The sequence below is a fragment of the Pituophis catenifer genome, unplaced genomic scaffold (assembly GCF_029215685.1).
Source record: "Pituophis catenifer annectens isolate HBS135680 unplaced genomic scaffold, rPitCat1.0.hap2 SCAF_7, whole genome shotgun sequence".
NCBI lineage: Eukaryota > Metazoa > Chordata > Lepidosauria > Squamata > Colubridae > Pituophis > Pituophis catenifer.
Window position 1 is genome coordinate 11,757,222 of NW_027256887.1, and position 18,845 is coordinate 11,776,066.

At 44.0% G+C, this 18,845-nt stretch overlaps 1 protein-coding gene across 1 annotated transcript in view; it reads right to left on the reverse strand.

Moving 5' to 3' along the window:
- ARHGAP8 (Rho GTPase activating protein 8) overlaps window positions 1–18,845 on the reverse strand; it is a 32,539-nt gene that overhangs the window by 5,641 nt on the left and 8,053 nt on the right. Inside the window, exons 5-9 of the mRNA XM_070946745.1 lie at window positions 15,093–15,179; window positions 9,953–10,051; window positions 8,035–8,145; window positions 3,987–4,060; window positions 1,305–1,382 (exon numbers count right to left, since the gene is read on the reverse strand). Coding sequence (XP_070802846.1) covers window positions 1,305–1,382; window positions 3,987–4,060; window positions 8,035–8,145; window positions 9,953–10,051; window positions 15,093–15,179 — 449 coding nt within the window. The remainder of the gene's footprint in view (window positions 1–1,304; window positions 1,383–3,986; window positions 4,061–8,034; window positions 8,146–9,952; window positions 10,052–15,092; window positions 15,180–18,845) is intronic.

Consider the following 18,845-nt stretch of genomic DNA (forward strand, 5'->3'; position numbering starts at 1 on the left):
AAACTCTGACACGTCCTTGCAGCAAATAGCGAACAGCCAGGTCAGCTTCAGCACATTATTGCAGCCTGATTCAGCCCGAGCAGCTGATTGGTGGGTGGATCGGCCTCCCGGAATACCCTCAATCAGCTGTTCAGGCTGCAGGGATTGCCACAGACCATCTTCACATTTTTGGCCTTGTGGGCATGGCTACATTCGGTGTATAAGACGCACCCAAATTTTCACCCTCTTTTAGGGGGGGGGGAAGTGTGTCTTATACTCCAAAAAATACAGCCAGTCTTCCCTTTGTAATTTATTATTTATTTATTAATTACATGTATTTATATGCCACCATTCTCCCAAAGGACTCAGGGCAGCGAACACAAGTTAAGAAACAAGTACAATAAAATCATAATTTAATCCAAATAATTAATTAGTAGTAAATAATAAAGCCCGGAATCAGTCTCAGCCTATTTGTTTGAATCCAGCCCCAAATATTCACAAGCCCAAATTGGGAGCCTTGATTGCATTTTTGATGCTCTGGATAAGTTTTCAGAAGGTGAAACATTTTTCCTTATGCTTTGCAGATGTCATCTTGACTTTATAACCCCTCCTCTGGGACAGCTCGCCGGAGCCTAACTCATCACAGTCAACTCGCTGTGCCCAACTCACCATGGCCAACTCGCCACAGCCAACCCACTGTGGGACAATTTGCCACAGAATAAGAATAACACTAATATCGAAGAAGTGGTGGAATATAATCATTAAAGAAAGGATGCCAATGGAAGGACAAATTGATATGTGAGTGACAAAAATTAAAATAATTTTAAAAACTATTTTAAATAATTAAATTGAATTGTTGAATTGTTCTGTGGAGAGTTGTCCTGTGGCAAATTGGCCATGGTGAGTTGGCCGGAGCGAGTTGCCTCTAATAGCTGCACCTGCTCAGGTGTGCACAAATTTTTCACTTTGAATGTTTGACCATCTTCCCACCCACTTACAGATGCCCTTACCAGGGGTGGGTTCTACTTACCTTTACTACCGGTTTGTATCACGCCTGCTTCTGCGCATGCGCAGATCACCTATGGTGACGTCCGGGTCAGTGGGCGGAGCCTCCTGCTGGTTTTACTACCGGTTCTTGCGAACCGGTCCGAACCAGGGGCAACCCACCACTGGCCCTTATTCCTCACTTATCTAATATGGCATTTCACTTTTTAAAGGATTAATCAAACAACTAATGAAAATGAATCTTATGTTTGCATGCCAGGTGCTTTTTTTTTTTTTTTGGTTTTTTGGTTTTACTTCTTGCTAATAAAAGGGCCACTTACCTTGATTGTAAAGTTTTTGAATCTCTTGAATACTTTTGATGCCCGCTGATCTTCGAAACAGCCCTTCCGTTTTCAGCCCTTTGAAGAGGGAAGGATTAAATCAGTTACTTTTTGCCACTATTGTTCATTTGACCTTCCAGATTAAATACTCAGCATGCTTGTGAATATAAGTGTCATTTTTCCAATACTGGTTCCAATTAGCAAATTGTTTCATTTTTTTCCCATCAAAAATCAGCTAAAAGTAAATTTTTCTCCATTTCCGCTGCATTGTTGTGATTATATAGTGTTGTTGTGACCCAGGCCCAAGTAGGTATTATCAGACGCAATCAGTTCGAAAACAAACAGACTTTATTAGAACAGCTGAGAATTAACTCATTCTCAGCGTAATCCAAACTAATTCAAAACAAATTCTTCATAACACAATTCTTCAGCCTTATCACCAACCTTGGTCTAATTAGGCAACCTGCCAAAGGCTTTTCTTGGCAAAAGTTCAGAAGCAGAAGACGCTGACAAGAAATAAATGCAGCAAGACAAGAAACAAATCTATCAACAGTGTTTTCTGACAAAGAGCCCAAGAGCCGTTGTTTGTCTTTTAAGCCTTATGGGAGGGGCCAATCATCTCTTGGCCTTACTCCCGAGTCGTCCTTTTTGCTTTAGCTACTCTTGTCTTCTGGCAGCTCTTCTCATGTGTGCACTAGGAACAGGGTCCTCCTGTTCCTCTGCCTCTCTGCTGTCAGCCTCTGGAGGCTCCGGAGTCCACACATCACTCCCCGATGGCCCTGGCCCCATCTCTGCCTCCGACGCAGAGCCCTCATCCGGGCCTTCCCCAGCCTCCAGGACTGGCCCATGTTCTTCCTCAGCCTCCTCACTGTCCGACTCTGCTGCCAGAGTCGGCAGCACTGTCCGCAGGCTGCTGGTGGACCACAACAAGTGTTTTATAAAGTCTCTGCAGGCAAAGTGTGATCATCTCAGGCCACTTTTCTTGCATAACAAAAGCATTTATGCAGAGACATTTACTCAAGCAAAGTAGGCATGAGTAGACATCTAAGCTCCAATTTGCATCTCCTGTTTTATGAGCTGGAAAGAACTGAAAAATGAGTCTATTGCTTTGCCTGGTTCAGGGGTGAAATCCAGCAGGTTCTGACAGGTTCTGGAGAACCAGTAGCGGAAATTTTGAATAGTTCAGAGAACCGGCAAATACCATCTCTGCCTGGCCCCAGAGTGGGGTGGGAATGGAGATTTTGCAGTATCCTTCTCCTGGAGTGGGATGGGAATGGAGATTCTGCAGTAACCTTCCCCTGCCATGTTCACCAAGCCACGCCCACCAAGCCACACCACGCCTACCAAGCCACACCCACAGAACCGGTCATAAAAAAAAATTGGATTTCACCACTGGCCTGGTTGTATGTGATGCTGGGTGCATGGAAGAAGCCAAGGGCTCACAAAAACATTTGGTAGTCGGTTTCAAAGAGTGAGAAAAATATTGGTCACCACTTTATGGGTTAGTGTAAAATTCCTCAACCTTGGCAGCTTGAAGATGTGTGGAATTCCAGGGAGATGAACTCAATACACCTTCAATTTATTTGTTAAATTTGTTAAATTAAACTGCCAACTACAGGCAGTCAGCTGAAGTAGCCTGCAGTACTTCATTCTAACCACTAAGCCACCACGGCTCTTAATTATCCTTTTTCCGTTCAAATTGCCACATTTCACTTCTATAACTGTCTTCAAATTTTGCATCCATTCATAAATCATTCAATTTTTTTAAAAAAATCTGTTCAGGTTTTGAACTGTATTTCACTAATAGAGTACATGTTATACTGCAAATGTTCAGTATTCTAAATTACAAGATTTTTCATTGTCCTCCCTTGTTTCTTAAATTCTTTTGTTGACGTGTTACTTATCTGAGAATATGGGAACCAACTGAGTGTGGAAGAGCATGGTGTAACAAAAGTCTCAAGAGACCTTAATTTTATCCCCTTCATAATAAAGTCTTGTAATCCAAAAAATAATTTTCTCCACTGATTAAATTTCCTACTGTTTTCTTCATCATAAAAGTATACATTTAGTGAGGAAGCAAGCGGGGAGACGTTTAGATTTATTATTTTCCTATATTTATCTCAAACGTTCAACGAGTTGCTTAATTTTGGATAGTCTCTTGAAAATTATTCATTTCTGTGAATTTTTCGGAATATAAGACGCTCCGGACTGTAAGACGCACCTACCTTTTTTGGGGAGGAAAACAAGAGCAAAAAAATCTGCCTCTGCCTCCCAGCAATTTGCCTCCTTGCAGCCAACAGTAAACAGCCTGTTTCATTTTCAGCACAGCCTGATTAGCACAAGAAAAAAAAAATCTGGCTCTGCCTCCCAGCAATTTGCCTCCTTGCAGCAAACAGCCCATTTCAGCTTCAGCACAGCCTGATTAGTACAAGCAGCTCCCAAAGATCAACTGTTTCAGGCTGCAGGGATTGCCATAGCCTATTGCCGCCTCTGCGCGCCCCATTTTCCGGGGTGGACGGCGGGTGGACGGGGCTACATTCAGTGTATAAGACGCACCCAAATTTTCACCCTATTTTAGGGGGGAAAAAGTGTCTTATACTCCGAAAAATATGGTATGTCTGTAGGAATCTGTCTCTTCCATTAAGGTGTGGAACCACAGGGAGTTATGAAATGAATCCTTACCTCTTTTTTTCAAGTAAGCCACTGTTTGATTCATTACAGGTGGTATTAATTCCCCTTTGTTTTTAGCACTGAGGCTGTTGGAGAAAAGAAAACAGGTTGAAACATGACCTGAACAAAAATCCCAGCATTGGCAAAGCTACCTTGCTTCTAATCTGTTAACCTGACTTTCATTTAAAAAGAAAAGAAAATAGAAGAGTCTCAAAAAAAAAATGGAGACAATGCATTGATTTTGATGCTGTGCCTACCATCTCGTAGATTTTGACACATACCCCCATAAAGAGAAAAACAAATTATTTGATAGCAAGTTGTTACTTGGAACATCGAGTGTGAAAAGAAAATCAGTTGTGGAGCTCATTCAGCATAACTTCAGAAGAATTCCTTAACAGGGCAAAAATGAAATGTGTATCTTCACAGAAAGAGTTTTTGAACCTTCGTTCAAGGAAATATGATTTGTTTGTTTGTTTGTTTGTTTGTTCCATCCATCCATCCATCCATCCATCCATCCATCCATCCATCCATTTCTATAGCCACCCGTCTCAGCCAGTGATTCTGGGCAGCTTACAGTTCTAAAAATATAAAAGCAATTAAACATTAAAGAAAATTAAAACAATAAAAGTATCCAAAATATGATATATACAGCAGCTGAGATAATTAACCAATTAATAGTAAAGCCAAGAAACAGGGTCCTTAACATATTCAGAGCTCCAGGCCCAGGGATGCAGCCAAGTTTTTTAAGCCAACCGGGTTGGGGGCCATTCTAATTTCCAAGAGGAGAATATTCCACAAATTAGGGGCCACTGCAGAAAAGGCCCATCTTCTGGTCCCCCACCATTGGATACTCTTTGGATGACGGGATCTGCAGCATGCCCAATCTGATGGATCAAATTGGATGGATAGAGATTCTTGGAAAAAGGTGATTCCTTAGGTAATTTTGTCTTCCTTCCTTCCTTCCTTCCTTCCTTCCTTCCTTCCTTCCTTCCTTCCTTCCTTCCCTTCCCTTCCCTTCCCTTCCCTTCCCTTCCCTTCCCTTCCTTCTTCCTTCTCTTCCCTTCCCTTCCCTTCCCTTCCCTCCCTCCCTCCCTCCTTCGTGCAGCTGTGGAATACCGTGGCATGCCCGGGTTCATACTATCATAGGCCAAGGTTCTGGGAAAGGGTCACCATGAATACACATCTAGCCAACATCATTCCTGGTATTGATTATCTGAAGACTCAAAGGTGGAAAGTTGTGTGTTACAGCCACAGGTCTCCCTCACTTTCTGAAAATTAAATGCCCAGTTTAATTCACCCAGGAGAGTTCTGTGAGATGACAAAGGATAATTAACCAGTCTTAAAGAATTCCATGTCCATAATCGGAAAATTCTGTTATTTGAGAAGGCTTTGGTTTTGGTACTTTAGAAGTCCACAGAAAGTCCCACTAACAGTAGCAGGAGTGGTGTGGTCAGCATGAGCACCAATAGACTTTCAGAAGGACAGTGAGCACTTTTCAAGGCTTTCTGACCAAGGGACCATCCAGCTTTTATCCAGAAGATGTCACACTTGATGACTCATCTCCTTTAAGGTTATCTCAGCACTTGGACAACTTGGGCTAAGCAGATTCAAGCAGATTAGACTTCTTGGATTTCTTTATTAACAAGATTTCTACAGTCCAAAGAGTATCAGGAAGCGTGCAATCTCTATGGTGCAAGGGACACTATCCCCAAATCCCAATTTCCTAACCTAAAGTAAAGGTAAAGGTTCCCCTTGCACATATGTGCTAGTCATTCCTGACTCTAGGGGGCGGTGCTCATCTCTGTTTCAAAGCCAAACGCTGTCCGAAGATGTCTCCATGGTCATGTGGCCAGCATGACTAAACCAGAGGTGAAATGTTCCCGGTTTGGACCGGATCACCCGATCTGGTAGTGATGGTGGCGGGTAGTTCGGTAGCAAAAATCCATGCCCCCCACATGCCCACCTGAGCCATGCGATCATCAGAGGCTTTTTTTTTTTTTTTTTTACTTTTAAACACGGAATGCTGTTACCTTCCCACCAAAGTGGTCCCTATTTTTCTACTTGCATTTTTTACGTGCTTTCAAACTGCTAGGTTGGCAGAAGCTGGGACAAGTAACGGAAGCTCACCCTGTTACGCGGCAGTAGGGATTCGAACCTCTGAACTGCCGACCTTTCGATCGACAAGCTCAGCGTCTTAGCCACTGAGCCACCGTGTCCCCTCTTTCCTAACCTAAGCTGGGATCTAAAATGAACCCAAGAAAAATAATGATGATATTCCTGCCAAGAAAACATCTTGAACATCAACTCATAGGATTTTTGTTGATCTTGAAGGACAGAAGGCCTCTGGCTGACTTTGGGCCATTCTCTTTCTCCCAGCCAAATCAAATCCTCAAGGTTATTATCAGGTTAAAATGAGGTGAGGGAATCCCGCTATTTGTTAAAACAAGTTAAAAATCTATCTAAACAGATATGAAGTGATATCGGGGAGACATAATTGAGTTTGGCTGAAATATGAATCTGGCCACTGAAGATTAGTTCCATGACCCCTGTGGTTGAACTCTCACATCATACTTAGAAGCTCCAATATAAGGAAAGCTTTTGAATTGGCTTCAGATAGAAAACACGGGACTTTAATCCTTCTCTGATCATTCTTTCACCATTATGGCTCATTGCATTTGTCTTAAGCGAAGGAGGAATGACACCATCGGTAGCTATTAATAACTTGGACAGGCAGAAAGTGTCAGCTTGTATTAGTAAATCTTGCACACTTTCTTGCTGGTGTGCAAGAAAGAAGCCTCTCTGGTCCGCTCTCTAAGTGTGACAAGGAATCCCTTCATGCATTCTTTGGATTCTCTTTCTTTCAGTCCCAGATTTTTTAAAATAAAGGAATGGCAGGGGGAAAAAAAAAAAAAGGCAAGCTCATGATTTTTCAGTGTCCTGTCCTGTGAAGTAGGGCAGGTCAACAACAGGGATTGAGTCTGTCATCTGCACCTCCATAACTGACTGGTTTGGCTCTGCAACCCAACAAGACAGACACAGACTTCAGAGGATAATTAGAAGTGCAGAAAAAACAATGGCTACCAACCTGCCTTCCATTGAGGACCTGTATATTGCACGAGTCAAAAAGAGGGCTGTGAAAATATCTACAGACCCCTCACATCCTGGACATAAATTGTTTCAACTCCTACCCTCAAAACGACACTATAGAGCACTGCACACCAGAACAACTAGACACAAGAACAGTTTTTTCCCTAAACACCATCACTCTGCTAAACAAATAATTCCCACAACACTGTCAAACTATTTACTAAGTCTGCACTACTATTAATCTTCCTTACTAGTATCTATCTCTTCCCTCTTATTACTATAACCATGTTGCATGTATCTTTCAATTTATATTGTTTTTATTTTTTTCCTAGTATGATTTGATAGCTTATTAGTAGCCTTGACTATCACTAAGTGTTGTATCTTTTTATTCTTGATGAATGTATTTTATTCTCCTTAGGTACACTGAGAGCATTTACACCAAAGACAAATTCCTTGTGTGTCCAATCACACTTGGCCAATAAAGAATTCTATTCTGTTCTGTTCTGTTCTGTTCTGTTCTGTTCTGTTCTGTTCTGTTCTGTTCTGTTCTGTTCTATTCTATTCTATTCTATTCTATTCTATTCTATTCTATTCTATTCTATTCTATTCTATTCTATTCTATTGCTGGAATGTTTCTATCATTGCTGGGTAGAAGAAGAGAAAACTCGGCAGAGCTTCTCTCTACAGTACTCCATTTTATCCCAAGCAAAATCAAGATGGGGTTAGTGTGAGCTCCTTTGCAGGAGTCCCTTTCCCCCCAGGATTATCTAATATTATTTGCAAGTCTCCCCAATAGTTTGTTCACTCCGACCTTATCCCCAATGTGCATTCCTTTACAAGCCCAGATGGGGAGCTGACGGTCCTGGCAGCAAGACACGTAGCCTGCCTGAGATGCCACCAAGGAGGACCAGTTAAACTTTGGAAGGGGTCAGGTTCCATTCAGCGACATGATCAAATAAAGCAGGGGGCTTACTACTGAAGGCTGACTCCAAACTGCTGCGTTGGAAGAGGAGGCCGTGGTGGAGGAAGTTTTGCTGGAGGAAGGGATTTGCTCTTCTGTTTCATCCGAAGATTTTCATCGTGTCTGGTGGGGAAACACAATCTCAATATTCAAGAGATAAAATGTTTGGTTCACTTATATCATTCAAACCAAACTCTTGGTGGAGGAGAAAATGGTGAAGAGAGGAGAAGGAGGAGGCAGAGAGGAGGAGGAGGAGGAGAGGAGGGGGCAGAGAGAAGGAGGAGGAGGCAGAGAGGAGGAGGCAGAGGCAGAGAGGAGGAGGAGGTAGAGAGGAAGAGGAGGAGGCAGAGAGAAGGAGGAGGAGGCAGAAAGGAGGAGGAGGTAGAGAGGAAGAGGAGGAGGAGGCAGAGAGAAGGAAGAGGAGGCAGAGAGGAGGAGGAGGAGGCAGAGAGGAGGAGGAGGTAGAGGAAGAGGAGAAGGAGGCAGAGAGGAGGAGGAGGTAGAGAGGAAGAGGAGGAGGAGGCAGAGAGAAGGAGGAGGAGGCAGAGGCAGAGAGGAGTAGGAGGCAGAGAGGAAGAGGAGGAGGAGAGGAGGGGGCAGAGAGAAGGAGGAGGAGGCAGAGAGGAGGAGGCAGAGGCAGAGAGGAGGAGGAGGTAGAGAGGAAGAGGAGGCAGAGAAGGAGGAGGAGGCAGAAAGGAGGAGGAGGTAGAGAGGAAGAGGAGGAGGAGGCAGAGAGAAGGAAGAGGAGGAAGAGAGGAGGAGGAGGAGGCAGAGAGGAGGAGGAGGTAGAGAGGAAGAGGAGAAGGAGGCAGAGAGGAGGAGGAGGTAGAGAGGAAGAGGAGGAGGAGGCAGAGAGAAGGAAGAGGAGGCAGAGAGGAGGAGGAGGAGGCAGAGAGGAGGAGGAGGTAGAGGAAGAGGAGAAGGAGGCAGAGAGGAGGAGGAGGTAGAGAGGAAGAGGAGGAGGAGGCAGAGAGAAGGAGGAGGAGGCAGAGGCAGAGAGGAGTAGGAGGCAGAGAGGAAGAGGAGGAGGAGAGGAGGGGGCAGAGAGAAGGAGGAGGAGGCAGAGAGGAGGAGGCAGAGGCAGAGAGGAGGAGGAGGTAGAGAGGAAGAGGAGGAGGCAGAGAGAAGGAGGAGGAGGCAGAAAGGAGGAGGAGGTAGAGAGGAAGAGGAGGAGGGGGCAGAGAGAAGGAAGAGGAGGAAGAGAGGAGGAGGAGGAGGCAGAGAGGAGGAGGAGGTAGAGAGGAAGAGGAGAAGGAGGCAGAGAGGAGGAGGAGGTAGAGAGGAAGAGGAGGAGGAGGCAGAGAGAAGGAAGAGGAGGCAGAGAGGAGGAGGAGGAGGCAGAGAGGAGGAGGAGGTAGAGGAAGAGGAGAAGGAGGCAGAGAGAAGGAAGAGGAGGCAGAGAGGAGGAGGCAGAGGCAGAGAGGAGGAGGAGGCAGAGAGAAGGAAGAGGAGGCAGAGAGGAGGAGGAGGAGGAGGAGAGGAGGAGGCAGAGAGGAAGAGAAGGAGGAGGGTTAGGGTAAGGGCCAGGGGTGGGATTCAGCCTATTCAGATTGGTTCGGGCGAGCTGGTTGCTCCGACGATTAACTGAGAGCGAACTGGTTCGCTCCAACTATCATGTGGGCCTGCTATACTGACCTTTCTTTTCTTTCTTTTTTCTTTTTGAAGCCCAGCTGAGGCACGGCAGAGTGGATTGCCACGCCTCAGCTGTTTTACTCACTGGGGCTGCAGTTTTAGACCAATTTGGAAACGCACTGCGTGTGTGTGGAGTGCGCGTTTGGCACGCATGTGCTTGGCGCGAACCGGTTGTTACACCGGTTGAATCCCACCACTGGCTAGGGCTAATCTAAATCAGTTGTATCAAAATCTGTGCAGGCATCTGAGGAAAATAAAAATATCTGTAAATATTAAAGTAAAAAGAAAAATCACCTACCGAATCACTTCTTCAGGGATATTCAGGTGTTCGTATTTCAGGTGGTCTCTCAAGTCACTTAAGTAATTCAAATAGATCACCTTTTTTCCAAATTTGTGACTGAAAACACAGAAGAACTTCTATCAATATCAAAATCTGGAACAGGAGGAACACCTCAATTTAATTATTAGACAGAACCAGAAGTAAAGCGGCAAACGTAGCCATTTTCATATGATCAGATGTATGCACACTATACTTGTGATAGGTCTGATAAGAATAATTGTCTTTCAGAATTGTCTTCTAGTGCATGGATTGGAAAATATTCTTTCAAGAACTCGACAAAAACTTCATCTTAATAATGTAGGGAAAATGCATGTGCTGTTAGAAGATTTTTGGTTGACAGTAATGCAGGGGTGAAATCCAAATTCTTTCCCTACCGGCTCTGTGGGCGTGGCTTGGTGTTCATGGCAAGGGAAGGATATTTTTTATTTTTAATTTTTAATTTGATTTATATGCCACCCTTCTCCGGAGACTCAGGGCGGCTTACAATGCGCTAAGCAATAGCCTTCATACTTTTGTATATTTATACAAAGTCAGCTTATTGCCCCCACAAACTGGGTCCTCAATTTACCTACCTTAGAAAGGATGGAAGGCTGAGTCAACCTTGAGCCTTGGCGAGATTCGAACCTGCAGTAATTGCAGGCAGCTGTTTTTAATAACAGGGTGCTTTAGACCACTGTACTACCAAGGCTCTATATTGCAAAATCTCCATTCCCACCACACTCCAGGGGAAGGATACTGCAAAATCCCCATTCCCTGCCCACTCCTGGGGGAAGGATATTGCAAAATCTCCATTCCCACCCCACTCTGGGGCGAGTCAGAGGTGGCATTTGCCAGTTCTCCGAACTACTCAAAATTTCCGCTACCGGTTCTCCAGAACCTATTAGAACCTGCTGGATTTCACCCCTGCAGTGATGCCCCAACTAGATAGCCCGGCTGGGGCCAGGGGTTTCCATGGGGAAGAAATAGCCGTGTCAAAAACTCAAAACTGTGCCTGTTATTATATATGTCGACTGCAGTAACACTTTTATACACACACACAAATGGAAAGATAGAACAATTCCTAGAATGGATGGTAAAAATGATGAAGATAGCAAAGATGGCAAAATTAACTCTTTAATTAAAAGAATAGATCTAGTTTTATTTCTACTTGTACACTGCTACTGGATTTTATGCTTGAAACAGAAAAAAAAGTGAAATTTTGATTTTGGGTTTTAGATTAGTTTCCTGTTAAAGAAATGGCTAGTAAATATGGAAAAGTAAAAAGACTTGCTTTTCTTTGATTGCATTCAGTTCATACTCAGTAGAAGTACCTTTCTCTATGAAAATGGAGTCGGGGTTTTTCTTTCTTGAGTACTGAAATGAGGCATACCTGACACTTCCCTTTCTTTGAGAAAATGTTAAATTTTCTCTCCCTTTCCTTATTAATACAGGTAGCCCTTGACTTACAATCACAACTGAGCCCCAAATTTTTGTTGCTAAGTGAGACATCTGTTAAGTGAGCTTTGCCAATTTAATGACCTTTTTTGCCACAGTTGTTAAGTGAATCACTGCAATGATAAGTTAGTAACCCGGTTGTTAAGTGAATCTGGCTTCCCCATTGACTTTGCTTGTCAGAAGGTTGTAAAAAGGGATCGCATGACCTTGGGACACAGCAACGGTCATAAGTATGAACCAGTTACCAAGCATCTGAAGTTTGATCACATGATCACGGGGATGATTCAAAGGTTGTAGTTGTGAAAAACGGTTGTAAGTCACTACAGAGGGATACAATCAAGATCAAGTGAGGTACTAATACCACTCTATAAAGCCCTAGTAAGACCACACCTGGAGTACTGCATCCAGTTTTGGTCACCACACTATAAAAAAGATGTTGAGATACTAGAAAGAGTGCAGAGAAGAGCAACCAAGATGATTAGGGGACTGGAGACTAAAACCTATGAAGAACGGTTACATGAATTGGGCATGGCTAGTCTAGTGAAGAGAAGGACCAGGGAAGGCATGATAGTAGTGTTTCAATATTTGAGGGGCTGCCACAGAGAGGAAGAGGGTCAAGCTGTTTTCCAAAGCACCTGAAGGCCAGACAAGGAATAATGGATGGAAACTGACCATGGAGAGATTCAACCTAGAAATGAGGAGGAACTTTCTGACAGTGAGAACAATCAACCAATGGAACAGAAGTTGCCTTAGGAAGTTGTGGGAGCTTCACCACTTGATACTTTCAAGAAGAGATTGAACTGCCATTTGTCAGAAATGGTGGATCTCCTGCTTGAGCGAGGGGTTGGACTAGATGACCTATAAGATCCCTTCTAACTCTGTTAATCTGTTATATCTGTTACTATTTTCAGTGCTGTTGTAACTTTGAACAGTTATTAAAGGAACTGTTGTAATACAGCTCATCATCAAAACTCTCTGAAGATCAAAGTGCTTGGATGCATTAATTTTCCCCTCATAAATCTATGAGGGGAAAAAGGAAACGAGAAATAGGACTGAGAAAAAAAGCAATATTGGAAGCATAGAACACTTTGCTTAGAAAGCCCATATATAGTGTTCAGACTAAAGTCCTTTGAAAATGTGTCTTCTTTCCTCCTTAAAAAGTACTGTTATGAGTTCCAGAAATAAAATCGAGGGAATAAGTAGCTATGCCCAAATATTTGGTCAGGAATGTGCAAACAAAGCTTCTACTTGTTTCAAGTTAACATGCCCGTTTTCAGAACAATCTCATTAACTTTACTAGTCAAAGTAACCTTTAAAAAATTGATTTAAAACAAACCACAGCCAGATTTTGCCCTACAATATCAGGCATATCAGAAAAGCCATACACTGGAATTAAAATGGATTTTAAGCATTTTTGACTTTTCTGGAAATGATTCTGCAAAAAGCTTATCAAGAAGAAAAGCATTTCATAATTACTTAAGAGTAGAGCAGAAAATTGGTATATTCAAGCTCCCTCTACTGGTAGGTAGCATGAAATAAATAAAATTCATTCTTTCTTGAGGGGGAATTAATTGACCCAAAGTGAAGGTTTATGCTAGAAAGAAGCATCTTTGTAGAATTCATATTCTTGATTTTCAATGTTTTTAATTCTATGTAGGCCATCCAGTACATATTTCTAACCAACTAGCTCTCTCTACCAACAAATTGATCCTTAGAGATCTTACTAAGTGTCATTAATCAGAGTAACAGAGTTGGAAGGGACGTTGAAGGTCTTTTAGTCCAACCCCTTGCACAATCAAGAGGCCCTAAATCATTCCAGACAAATGTCTCTCCAATCAACCAAATTCGATGCAGATAATTTGTTATTCATCTTGGAAGTGCTTTTAGGTTCTGCCATACATTAATGCCTAAGAAATCTCACACGCATATCCAGTTAAGGATGGACAAGTTGGACAAGGTTCACAGGATAATTAAAAAATGACATAGAGACTTGAATATGGTTAATATTGACTTTTTCAGCGTCCCTGGATGTGAGTAGTTCATGCCCATGGATTTACTCAAAAGTAAGGAGAAAGAAGCCTGATTAGAATAGAATAGTTGAGTTCGAAGGGACCTTGGAGGTCTTCTAGTCCAACATCCTGCTCAGGCAGGAAACCCTACACCACTTCAGACAAATGGTTATCCAACATCTTCTTAAAAACTTCCAGTGTTGGAGCATTCGCAACTTCTGGAGGCAAGTTGTTCCACTGATTAATTGTTCTAACTGCCAAGAAATTTCTCCTTAGTTCTAGGTTGCTTCTCTCCTTGATTACTTTCCACCCATTGCTTCTTGTCCTACCCGCAGGGGCTTTGGAGAATAGCTTGACTCCCTCTTCTTTGTGGCAGCTCCTGAGATATTGGAACACTGCTATCATGTCTCCCCTAGTCCTTCTTTTCATTGGACATACCCAGTTCCTGCAACTGTTCTTCATATGTTTTAGCCTCCAGTCCTCCCCTAATCATCTTGGTTGCTCTTCTCTGCACTCTTTCTAGAGACTCCACATCTTTTTAAAATCGTGGCGACCAAAGATTTGACCTCTAGTCCTATTGCTCTGCAGACATCAACCATAAATTGTGGCTTCGATTATAGGAGGAATCTGAGATGTTTGAGGTTCTTCTGCCATTCCTACTCTTCTGAATTGGAGGTAAAAGATGCCTGGTGGGACAACCAGCCAAGGGAATTCTTGAGGGCTAACACCTTATTTTAACCCTTGATGTAAAAGCTACAGAAGAACAGCCGTAACAATGCCCTTTGTGGCCCTCATAGTGGCAACACAAATGCCCTAAACCCATTTGCTAGTATTCTTTTCCTCCATAATTGCAACACTTTTTTTTCAGGTGAAGCTCAGTAGCCACTACAGAACCTCAGAGCCACCATACTGAAAAAAACAAACCCAGAACTGGCTGCTCTGGTTGGATAATCCCATTAGTGATTGCCAGGAAACTAGGGGTGGCTGCAGGGGGTTCACAGGGGTTCAGGAGAACCTCTAGCTAAGACTCTGTGCAGTTCGGAGAACCCCAAATCCCACTCCTAGCTGGCCTCACCCACCCACCCTGCGTCTCCCCTCCCAGAAATCCCCATGTGGCCCATTTTGAATGCAGGTAAGTGCAGGACATGCATGGAAGCTCGGCGAGGGCGGAAGTTTGTGAAGGCCGGAAACGAGCCTGTTTCCGGCCTCCAGAGGGCCTCCAAAGCCTGGGGAGACCGTTTTCGCCCTCTTGGAGGCTCGAGGAAAGCCTCCGGAGCCTGGGGAGGGAAAAAACACACACACACCGTGGTGCAGGAGGCCAACTAGGCCATGCCCACCATGGCCATGCCCACCCAGCAACCAGGCAAAGATCCCCTTGCTAAAATTTTTGAAGCCCACCCCTGCAGGAAGTAAAGAGCAAATGAAATTGATGTGATCTATCGAGGCTCAGGCCATCCAAACGGGGGAAAAAAATCTAATGTGAACAGGTTTAGTTGGAAACTTGGAAGGGAAACCACATCTCTCTCATTTAAAGATTACTGACGCCCCCAACTATTTCAATCTTCGTTTTCTATCATGCAGATGTTTCCCCCGAAGAATGTTGGAAGAGAAAGAACTTAGCTTTCCTTCTGCTTTAAAAAGAATCCAGACGGTACCTCATCAGAGGTTTGAAAACGTTCCAAATTATCCTGATGAAGTTGGTGGGATGTACAATGTAGAGCGCTTTCAGGTTTTTCTTGTATCTGCAGAAAAGAAAATTAAATGGTTAGAGGGCTTCCAAAAGCAGCTGCAAGCAAATGAAAGCAAACGTTTTCATTACTGGGATATTATGCATTTGCCTTCCAAGTACATCTAATTTAAAGGGAATTGAATGCGAAATAAAGAGAGGAAATGGTCAGTTTTAGGTGGAATTCAAGTCGGTGAAAATTATACAGCTATTACATTACAAACCACTACCTAAATTGTTTGGGGCGAATAATGAAGGCAGAGGGAAAAATAAATCTCTCCAAATGATACGAGCAAAGGGCCTGAAATGGAGAAAGAGAAAAAAAAGTAAGAGCAGAAAAGATCTTTATAAATGCAGCTCACACACACACACACAAAATCACACACATACAATCATACACACCATTTGATGTAATGTTTATGTTTCAGATGTGTTTCTGCTTTGAATTCCTAAAGAGACCTGGAAGAGAAAACTAACCATCTTGACACAAATTAATCGATCTCCAAGCATTCTTGCTTCTGAAAGGTGACTCAAAATCTGCAAGACAGCTGGCAATGTGGTATGCAGATATCAACTCCCTCCCCCATGTCCCAAAAATACGTCCTTGTAAACCAATGTCTTGCTGTGAAAGTTGGACCGTAAGAAAGGCTGAGCACCAAAGAACTGAGGCCTTTGAACGATGGTGCTGGAGAAGACTCCTGCAAGTCCCTTGGACTGCAAGGCGATCAAACCGGTCAATCCTAGAGGAGATCAACCCTGACTGCTCTTTAGAAGGCCAGATCCTGAAGATGAAACTCAAATACTTTGGCCACCTAATGAGAAGGAAGAACTCACTGGAGAAGAGCCTAATGCTGGGAAAGATTAAGGGCAAAAGAAGAAGAGGACGGCAGAGAACGAGGTGGCTGGATGGAGTCACTGAAGCAGTTGGCATGAGCTTAAATGGACTCCAGAGGATGGTAGAGGACAGGAAGGCCTGGAGGAACGTTGTCCATGGGGTCGCGATGGGTTGGACATGACTTTGCAACTAACATCAACAACAAACCAATGAGAAGTTTGTATTGCCAGTTCAGCAGTAACAAAGTATAACAGTTTTTTCTATGACATTTCTATTTTTTCCAGTATCTGTGTTTGTAGACAAGTCCAGTCAGGATCCTTGCAGGTAAATGACTTGCTGTGTTCTTGCTGGTGGCTGGCACTACCAAAGTCTGATGAGTAACTGGGAATTACTTCACAGTGTAGCTGTAATGGCATTGAAGTTAGAATTTTGACTTCCAGTTGCTGTTTCGTCCCCTCTCATTGTGATGGAAGGTAGTCTGGATTCCCAGAAGGAAGGAAGGAAGGGAGGGAGGGAGGGAATTCCTGAAGAGCATGAAGCATCTCAGTTCAACAGTGTATGTCTGGGGTGGGGAACAATGGCCCTTTTATGACTTGTGGACTTCAACTCCCAGAATTCCTGAGTCAGCCATCATTCTCTGGTTTATGTGGAAGAAAGAGGGTGAAGACTGTCCTCCTTAATAGTCCCCAGAGGACATGCTTCTTGTAGATAGTAGGATGCTTCAGTTCAGCAACATTTTGTCCATAGGTGTAGAACAATAAAGAAATCTGCTTGGAAGACTCACCCCATATCTTTGGGCTGCAGGTCCCCCAAAACCCCATGTGGTTTTGGGGGGGCCTGCACTTATTTGCAGAAAGCAGGATGCTTTGGGATGGCTCAAAGGCCAAACCTGCAACTTCAAAAACTTTACTTGTTTTAGGTGTCCCCATTGGGCAGGTCCGAGGATTCAGTATCTTCAGCTGTGCTGAATGAACACGATCGCTCTACTGCCTTCAAGGTGAATTTGAACTCCACCGCCGTATTGGAAGCCGAGAGGAATTTAACAGAATGTGGTTCAACCTTTACTCATTGCACTATAGAGATAAGCACATCTGCTACTTTGCCTTTTCTAGCCTGCTGTGAATGCTGCCTCCTCTTTTTATCTGGAGAAGGCCCTAGTGGGCAGAAGATGGCACCTGGTGGCTCAGCAGACTGATAGCATTGTGATTAACACCAGCTGTCTGCAATTACTGTAAGTTCGAATCTCACCAGGCTCCAGGTTGACTCAGCCATCCTTTCTAAGGTAGGTAAATGGAGGACCCAGTTTGTGGGGGCAATAAGCTGACTTTGTATAAATATACAAAAGTATGAAGGCTATTGCTTAACGCATTGTAAGCCACCCTGAGTCTCCGGAGAAGGGTGGCATATAAATCAAATTAAAAAAAAAAAAAGATGGAAGGAAAGAAAAGAAGAGGAACAAGATGGATGGGTACAGTTACAGTGGTGACTGTTGAAAGAGCTGAAGGGTCAGTTAGGGATAGATACTTTGAAGAAAATCTATCTATATCAGGGGTCTCCAAACTTGGCAACTTTAAGACTTGTGGACTTCAACTCCCAGGGAGTTGAAGTCCACAAGTCTTAAAGTTGCCAAATTTGGAGACCCCTGATCTATATGGTCACTAAGAGTCAACAATGACTTGGCATAGAATCCTCATCAATTTTTTAAAAGTTTAGTCTGGTTGCTGAAGTGTGCTGAATTATGGGACAGCAGGTTCCACCCTATAACTCCATCTTGCCTGAGCTTTGCAAAGTGCATGTTCATTTTGGCTTGGGGAAGGAGATTGTTCTAGAGCAGCGTTGGCAAAACTTTTCAGCACCGAGTGCCGAAACAGGAGCGTGCGCATACGGGGGAGCACCGGAAACCGAAAGAGCAGCTCCCTGGCATGCGCATGCGGGAGCGCCAGAAACTGGAAGCAGTTCCCCAGCACACATGCGCGCGCCAGGAAGCTGAGCTTGCAGTTTTCTGCAAGCACATGTATGCCGGTCACCTGGTCTTCTGGTTTCTGGCGTGCTTGCACATGTGAAGACCAGCTGGATGGCACTCATGCACGCACCGGAAACCGGAGCCTCAGCTTCCCGGCACATGCATGCGCGCCAGGGAGCTGCTCTTTCAGTTTCTGGTGCTCCCGCATGCATGAAGACAAACCAGGAAGAGCAACGGGTGACGACGGAGAGATGGCTCTGGGTGCCACTTCCGGCACGCATGCCATAGTTCGCCATCATGGTTCTAGAGTCTAGACAAATCCTGCTCTGCGGCTTGATAGCAATTGGCGAGACCTTAAAGCTAGTTAAGAAATTTGCCTCTTTGTTTAAAATAATGACTTATATTACTGCAGTTATTATATCATATCCTTACATCAGTGGTGGGTTTCAAAAGTGTTTACTACCGGTTCTGTTGGTGTGGCTTGGTGGGCGTGGCAGGGCAGGGCATGGTGGGCGTGGCTTGGTAGGCATGGCAGGGGAAGGTTACTGCAAAATCCCCATTTCCTCCCGATCAGCTGGGACTTGGGAGGCAGAGATTAGATGGGGGCGGGGCCAGTCAAAATTTTTACTACCGGTTCTCCAGAACTGGTCAGAACCTGCTGAAACCCACCTCTGCCTTACGTCAACGTTTCTCAATCTTTAGCAACTTGAAGATATGTGGAGTTCAATTCCCAGAATTCCCCAGTTGGCATGGCAGCCAGGAATGGGATTTGGGGATTCTCCGAACTGTACGGAATCTTAGCTAGAGGTTCTCCTGAATTCCTGCGCATCCCCAGCAGCCCACCCCTGGACTTAAGCAATGTGGAGGGCAGCAAGGATAAAGTT